Source organism: Benincasa hispida, chromosome 2 (genome assembly GCF_009727055.1).
Source record: "Benincasa hispida cultivar B227 chromosome 2, ASM972705v1, whole genome shotgun sequence".
Classification (NCBI taxonomy): domain Eukaryota; kingdom Viridiplantae; phylum Streptophyta; class Magnoliopsida; order Cucurbitales; family Cucurbitaceae; genus Benincasa; species Benincasa hispida.
This window is the reverse complement of record NC_052350.1, coordinates 480,919-489,058: the sequence shown is the minus strand read 5'-3', so window position 1 is coordinate 489,058 and position 8,140 is coordinate 480,919. Positions and strand designations below refer to the sequence as shown.

At 32.2% G+C, this 8,140-nt stretch overlaps 1 protein-coding gene across 4 annotated transcripts; it reads left to right on the top strand.

The window, feature by feature from the left end:
• The first annotated feature begins 1,118 nt into the window (after positions 1–1,118).
• LOC120070949 (ethylene-responsive transcription factor ERN1-like) lies at positions 1,119–7,370 on the top strand. 4 transcript variants are annotated; one of them, XR_005480089.1, is made up of 5 exons: positions 1,119–1,250; positions 1,379–1,724; positions 4,517–4,699; positions 4,766–4,845; positions 6,467–7,370. XR_005480089.1 is itself a non-coding variant. In XM_039022883.1 (4 exons), exon 4 carries the CDS (start codon positions 6,533–6,535, stop codon positions 7,142–7,144), a length of 612 nt encoding a protein of 203 aa, XP_038878811.1. In that variant the 5' UTR covers positions 1,119–1,250; positions 1,379–1,724; positions 4,517–4,845; positions 6,467–6,532; the 3' UTR covers positions 7,145–7,370. The 4 variants fall into 4 exon arrangements, 1 of the variants encoding a protein (XP_038878811.1); XR_005480088.1 differs by having other exon boundaries at positions 4,766–7,370; XR_005480087.1 differs by adding an exon at positions 2,541–2,674 and having other exon boundaries at positions 4,517–7,370.
• The last annotated feature ends 770 nt before the right edge of the window (positions 7,371–8,140 follow it).

Genomic DNA, 8,140 nt, shown 5'->3' with positions numbered 1-8,140 from the left:
ATTAGAATATGTTAAGGATAAATCAGTAATTACTTCTAAATCTTATGAAATCCTAGGATTCGACTATTGTAGTTAAAAAAAATTTTTTAAGTAAAGAGTTATTTTCAAATATAAGAAAATGAACCAAAATATATACAAATAAAACAATACAGTAGACTACTATCATCTATGAAACACAGATACAGATACGGCTACACGATACGGATACGTTTAAGGATGCGTCATTTCTTTTTATATTTTTTTAATATATATTTCTAAAAAACGAGGATACTGATACGTTGAAAATATATTTTCTTTTTCTTTAAAAAAAATCTAGGATATAGATAAATTTAGCATACAAGTTAATAACAATAGCACAAAATAGAATACAAATACTGAAATACAGTACAAAAAAAGCAACATCTAAGATGTTGAAGTACAATAGTTAATAAAATGCAATAGAAAAGTGACTCATATTGCAAAGAAGAAGAAGAAGATTAGAGGGAGAAGTATGAAGATAAATGAAGAACTTATTGTTGAAGATATCCAAATGGTTTATATTTTGATAGACTTTGTGATGACTCAAATGTGAAGATGGATATTAGATGATTCTAGTCTATTTTTTTCTTTTAGTTTTGTGAGCTTTTTAAATAGGTTGTCTAATTTTAGATGAGAAAAGATTAAATGAGTTACTTGTCTTTTTCCTTAAAAAAAAAATACGCATAGAAATAGATACGTATCTAGAAAGTATCTGGAAGTATAGATACGTCAAATCATCTGGAAGTATCGATATCCGATACGTATCTGCCTCACATAAAGTATCTGTGCTTCATAGACTATCATTGTCTAAATGCCTTAGCCAGAGTCTTTCCTTAGTTTACTGGAAATGCTTTAAGGTGAACTAAAAGATATAGATAGTAGTCTATGTTGTGATATTTTGAGATTATTTATAAATATTTTAAGTAATTTTGTTATTTAAATTAATTTCCTTTTAAGTAAAAATAGAAATTAAAATAATTTTAAATTTTAAAATCACTCTCTTTATTTGAATACTAAACAACAAAATTCAACTTAAATTAATTTGAAAAATCTATTATGATTTAAAATCCGTTAAAATCACGAGGTTCAGACCGGCGGTTAGCGAACTTCAAACTAGACTGGATGTATTTTAACCGAAAGCAATCCATTTTCCCGCGTTTGCCTGCAATATGCAATTGGAGCTCCGAAGTTTTCGTTCACATTGCTCCTCCAACCTTGCAACTTCAAGTAATGTAAGCGTTCGTTGCTTTTCTTCTGAGCTTGCAAGTCCCTGGTAGCCCTAATTCCCTGAGGTTTAACGAAGCATTACTAGATGAAGTTAAGATTTTAGATTGACCTTCTTGATTTCAATTACATTTAGGTGTTGGAATCGATTCGCTTTGATAGTTGGAGTGTGGGCATTTGGTCTGCAAATTTCGTAAAATCGCCAATTGAAGGGCAAGATTTTTGTTCAGAAAAGTTCTTCTTGGTCCTACAAATCTAGGGATTGGAACACCTTCATAGTCCAGTCGCTTCGTTGGAAATGCGTTCGCCAAGACCACCAAAGTACAAAGGAGATTTTACCGTCAAAGTATAAATCTCTGCCGTCAATGAGACTCCATGGCGTGCAGCTAGTCGACGTGATTTCGAAATCTGATGGATGATTTAAACAAAATCCTCCTTGGCTCTGGCTATTGAGAACTCGCACAAAGGGGCTACAAATTTTGGTGCGTTCTTTCAGAGGTTTTCTTATTGCAATTTAAGGTCTTCAATCATGTTTCTTATTCTCTCGACTGCATTGAACCATAAGTTTTTTACTTCAGCATCATTATGTAGCTTTCACATCCCAACTCTTTTTAGTCTAAAGTAGAAGGAAAGTGATTAAAGTACATTGGTTTTCACGTTGTACAACTTACAATTCGAAAATGTAGACCCTTTAAACCTCTAATGCATTTCATGAATTGGGGATTTAAGTTTGTAGAAATGATACTTCCATGATTCCGATCTACAGTATATGCCTATCCACCCATTAAATAAATGACTATCGGAAACGAAATAATCCCTTATTTAGTAAGTCCACATATATCAGTCATATCCATGACTTTATGGCTACCATAAAATAGTTTACTCTGGTTTGAGTGTTGTATATGTTAAGGATCGATCAAATGAGGCTCTCAGAAAACTCAAGGAAGCATTTGTCAATTCAATTGATTAATGACTTTCTTATTGACTACAGAAAACTATGTTCCATTACTTATTTCAAACAATGCCAATTCCTAAAACTGCTGAATTCTGCTAGAAAGGCCATTGAAGTAAAAACAAAAACGAAGCTGTAAGGGCACGACAATGGTCATAACTGTGCTGCATTCTAGAAAAATATTCTGCTTGCTATCTTAGTTCTGAAAAGGAAATTCTCATCTACATCGTACTGTAATATATTGATGAAAGTCTGAGAAAATGAGTATGGGAGGTGGGGCCTTGAACATCTGGAATTCCAAGTCTTCAAATAACCAAAGGCCAAAGATCACTAAAATTGTGTGCAGGAGAAAAAGACAGGAAGAAGACGTTTATTATAAAGATTGTAAGGGATTCGCGCTTATTCATCAGAGGCAAAAAAGAGTAAAAGTATCACTCTCTCTTTTCGATGGGTTCGGATCCCTTTGCTTCATCATCCAATGTATGTACTCTCTATTGGCTCATATTCATTTACTGAAAATATATGCTACATGTAAATTTTACAGAACTCTGTAGCATGTTCTTAGGAGGGATAGTATTAGATGTGGCACATGAACCTGAATTTCAGTTCAGTTCAGGTAAAATTTGATGGTTGAATTTGGTTTACTTCAGACCAATGCAGGAAAAGGTATTGAAAATGAGCAGAGAGCTGTTTTTGCTGTAATAAAGGGAGCTTTTGCGTTCGTATTTGGGAAACCAATTAAACCCAAAAATAATTAAAAGTGGTCCAATGTAAATCAACTATGAAAACCCCAGTAATTTAAAATTAGGAACACTTTTGTTATGACAACTCTTGATTATCACTAGAACGTGAGGAGAACTAGTTTTCTATTCAAGGTTTGAACTCTCCATAAGCAAGTTGATTAGACTTACTTGAATGTCCAAACATGCAACTCTATATCAAGAATTGCAAATGTATGATGATGAGGCTTAGTCATCAAACATAGAGAATTTCTTTCTAGAAATCAAATCGAGCATACTATTTTTTTTTATAAGAAACAAATTTTGTTGATGTATGAAATTTACAAAAGATGGGTGAAAAGCCCGGGCCATTGGAATTACAAAATCGAGCATACCATTCAAAATCCCTAAACCTATTTTGTTTAGGCAGTTAGCTAAAGGACATTTCCACCCATAACTCAAAAAATACATACTAAAATATTAATCCTAATTAAGTCATATCAAAGGCTTAAAGTATAAACACTTGAGGACGTTTGAGGCAAGGAGTTGATTATTGTAATCCTAGGCTATTATAGTTGGGTTATAATAGTTTGTGTTTGGGATGTAGATTATTTTAATTTGAGTTATAATAGTATGTGTTTGAGGTGTAAACTATTTTAGTTTGAGAAGGAAATAATAAACACGGTAACAAAGAATAAAAAAATAATGAATAATGTAAAATAGTAAAAACGGTAGCAAATGAGAGTTTTGAAATAGTGTTGATTGTAGCTAATTGGGGAACACAAAATAGTATATACTGTAGCAAGAGATGGTTATCTTATTATAGTCTAAGGATAGTCCTTTCCCCAAACACCCCCTTAGGGGTATTTGGCCAACCAACTTCATAAGTTAGTGTTAATTAACTCAACTTTAATAGTGTTTATTATTGAAGTTTGAACATTTATCGAGGAATTCCATCTTACAACTCTACACCACAAACACGAACTTTCTAATTTCAACATATTAACTTCAAACTTTAGAACTCAACTCATCGCCCTAAATACCCCTTTAAAATAAATTATGCTTGCAAAACAATTTCAATAGTGAAATTTTCTAGCAACACATTTAGCACAAAGTATAGAGGTTCTTATTAGTTTTCGTTCCTTGAAACTCTTCTATTGCATTCATCTTTGTTTATATGTGGGAATTGAAAGTTAAATATAGCTTCTTAGTTCTTGAACGCCTGATTGGTCTTGGAGGTAAAGCGAGGACATCTTGATTAGATCATGAACCCTCCATAGATCAAAAGTGGCCCCAAATGTAATCTGCGTTAGCTCCTTCTTGTATGTGTGGGGACACCCCCATGAACCTGCCAAATCAACGATGCTGTTGAGACTCTATTACTACACATGTCCAACTTTGTAAAGTTAATCTCTTTGAAAATGAGATCAATAAAAATATTTAAAAGAATGTAAACAGACAATATACGAGCATCTTCAAAATTTTTTATGCTTAGCCAATCATATGATTGTTTCACTTTTACATTCATACACTAAGGTTTGTTTTATTTTACTTCCCCATTAAAAATACCTTCAAAAGTAATTAACAAGGAGCATGTTCTTAGGGAGACTCTCACTAGGTGACAAAGTCAGAGAACAGGTGAAGAAAGCAGGTGGGGAGTTTCAAATTTTGAAGGAAAGCAGGTGAAGATGAGCACAAAGTAAGAAAACAACACCAGGGTCCTGTCTGTTTTTGGGCTTTTGAGGTGGGAGTTTTGTTTGGAAGCTGTTGGAATTATACTCTCAAGGTATTTATCTGAATTAACAACAATTAATTATTATAATCATTCATTTATTGACATATAGCTTGTCAGTCTCCTAATTTGCTTTGGAGCTTTCTCCAACTACTTGAACTATAATATTGATCAACCCCAGCTCATCAACTTGGCAAGTTGTAAGTTTTCTAACCAATTTCCTCTCTCCCTCATCAACCTTTTTTTTTTCTTTGAAATTTCCCCATATTTCTACTTCTAAATTACATTCTTCTATAGATAATAAATGAAGCCACTAGAGACATTTGAAATTAGTGAACAGCAAAATCCATGTTGAAAAAAAAAACCTCAAGATGTGGTAAATTTTGACGCAATTACATTAATTTAATTCAGATTTAAATTTATATTAGATTTAGATTAAATTAATTAAATTCCATCCTTCACTATTTTGATATGTTTGAATTGGGTTTCTAAGTGCTTAAAAACATTTTTGTTCAAAATATATATTTTTAAGTACTTAGAAAATAAATCCAAGCAAGTCTTCCATTATCAATATCCATCTTGATTAATTGATTATTAATAAATGATAAATTATCTGAAGAGAAACATAGGTTCATTGTGTTCTTACACTATCCAACAAAAATAGCTGAAGGTTTTAAGGTAACTTCTTCAAGGTGTCAATCTGCAAGTACTTAGGTTGTCCTACCAGTCTAGGTTTTTTGCTTGTCCAAATTAGCAAGTACAGAGAGAAGGGACCCATATGCCAAAAGTTATTGGTGCCTGGATGAATTATTTTGCCAATTTATATTTTCTTCTGGTCATCCCTCTAAATCAAATACAAATTAATTTCATCACAAAGGTGATCAGCTCTTTAGCCAGCAACAATAATCAATTTACCTAGGTCTAGGTTCATTAGTAACTTTGATCTCTTCAATGTCATTACAACAAATTTTGGACTTTGTCTAGTATCTTAGTACTTCTTAGGTAAATATAAAAATATAGAACTGCATTTAAGGTTTTTAAATCTATTTGGAATGCTTAGAAACTTCTTTTTATATATATATATATATATATGTATGTATGTATGTATGTATGTATTTTTAAAAACTCTTTTTAAACACTTGAAAAATCCAGTAGACATAACTAAATAGAGGGTCTCTAACTAACAATATTCCTTTCCATTATATTTTGTTAATAAAGAATGTAGAGATTATTTGGAAGCCAAGTTTTGTCTTCTAAAAAAACCATAGTCTATTTTTCTAAAAATAAGAACCTGTTCTTGAATATAAAAAGGAAAATATTGTCCTACTAAGGGCTTGGCCACCACTAAGCTTTTTATGGAAAGAAAATGCTTCTCTTCCCTCCTTTTCTCTCTACCCATCAAAACTTTAGTGGTGAGCAACAAAAAAGTTTCCTACTCTTCAATACACATATTTTTTTATAAACTTATTTTTGTAAGAGAGTTTATAAAAACTAGTTCTGGAAATAAAATAATAATAATAATAATAGTAAAAACAAGACTGTACTTTGTTATTTTCATATGCTTTTTCTTTATTGTTTCTTAAATCAACTGTTCATACGCAACCCATTAGTAATTTTTATAGGTACAATAATATTCCTGAATTGATATGTTTAGTAAAAGAAAAATTAAAATGATACACTATAAAAAATGATCAAAATCATTTTAATCATGGAGCCAAATGCACATGATCTGATCCCAAACCAAGGGAAGGAACCTCCCAATAAGACAATAAATAAATCATTTAATTTTTGGTTGGAAGCATTCTATAAATTCCTTTGCAGCCTATAATATGCAGTGGATGCTATTTTGCTGACACCTAGCTGCCAACCAAACCTTTTCTTCCATTAATGGCTGCTACCCAGAGCTCCAATCCTTCATCTCAGCCTCCAAATCCTTTAAATTCCAATCCTAATAATCAAGAGATCAACCATGGCAGAAGAAGGTTTCTTGGAGTGAGACAACGCCCTTCTGGAAGATGGGTTGCGGAGATCAAAGTTTCCTCACAGAAGCTTAGGCTATGGCTTGGCACTTTCAACAGAGCTGAAGATGCTGCCATGGCTTATGACAGAGCTGCAAGGCTTCTAAGAGGAAGATCCGCAAAGACAAACTTCCCATATGATGATCACGATCATGGCTTCTTCAATTCTTCCACCATTAATGAAGAACAAAGTCGATCCTTGTTTGGACATAGTCCTAAGCTCTGCCGTTTGCTTCAACATGCCATCATGAAGAACAGAAGCCGTTTGAGATCAACAGCTGATTATCAGCAGCAGATAACGAGAAATAATGGGTTGATTGATTCGGTTGTTGAAGATACTATTTTCTGTTCTTCAACGAATTTGGTTGAAAATAAGAATGATAATAATAAAGGATGTGGGTGTGGATTCTCTTTTGGGGGTTCTAAAGTTTATACTTCTGTGTTTGTAGCTCCTTCTTTTAGCTCTGATGTTGAGAAGTGAGGTAGAAGAAGGGAGATGATGATGAATCCTTGTAAGCTTTGATTTAGTGTAGTTTTTTAGTTGGGAATCTGTTGTTCTTCTTCCATGTAGTTTCGTCCATGTAAAATTACAGTTCTCTCTTTCATGTTGCTACCACTGTGTTAATGGAGAAGCTGAAAAATAAAGAATGAACTTCCTCTATGTTATGAGTGTATATGACATGATTATGAAATTATTGGATAACACATGTTCATTCCAAAACAGATTGACACAGGAGTATCACATATATCTTATTAAGATTGTCAAGTACCATAATTTTTTCAATATGAGATGTTCAACCGTTAGAGGTGTTTGTCAAGCAAACCTAAGCATAGCACTGTGGATATATAACATTTATTAAGCAAATACGACTTCAAGAATGGATGATTTGATCTTTATTCTCACATAAATTGAAGTCTGAATAAGAAAAAAAAGTCTATTTTATTTCATTTTTTTTTTTAAAACAACATGTCGAGTTAGAGTTAGGAGATATGGAAATCTAACTTCTTGATCAAAGATAAATGGTTAAACAGTCCAATTATATTATGGTGGAAAGAAAACATTTTAATAGATTATTAAGACTCATTACTCTTATTATTATTATTATCATTATTGTTGTTGTTATTAGTGTATGATTATAGTATAATTATAAAGTGTTTCTTTTTACTCATTAAAAATGTATTTTAAAAATATATATATTGAAAAATAGATGAACGCAAATTAAGCCAAATATATAAAATGCTCCCGATAAAAGCTAGTAACAACAACCACAAATAAGTAAAGGACACAAGAAAATTGTAACCCTGTTCAATATAACCACACCTACGTTTGGGAGACTTTTAGCCTAGATGAAAAGAGTTTCACCAGTGATGATAAGCGTTTACAATTAACAAGTAATTGATAGTAACACTATCAAGAATAGAATTACACAGAGCTAACTACTAGTGAGAAAGTTAAGCTCCCATAAGTGCAATGTTT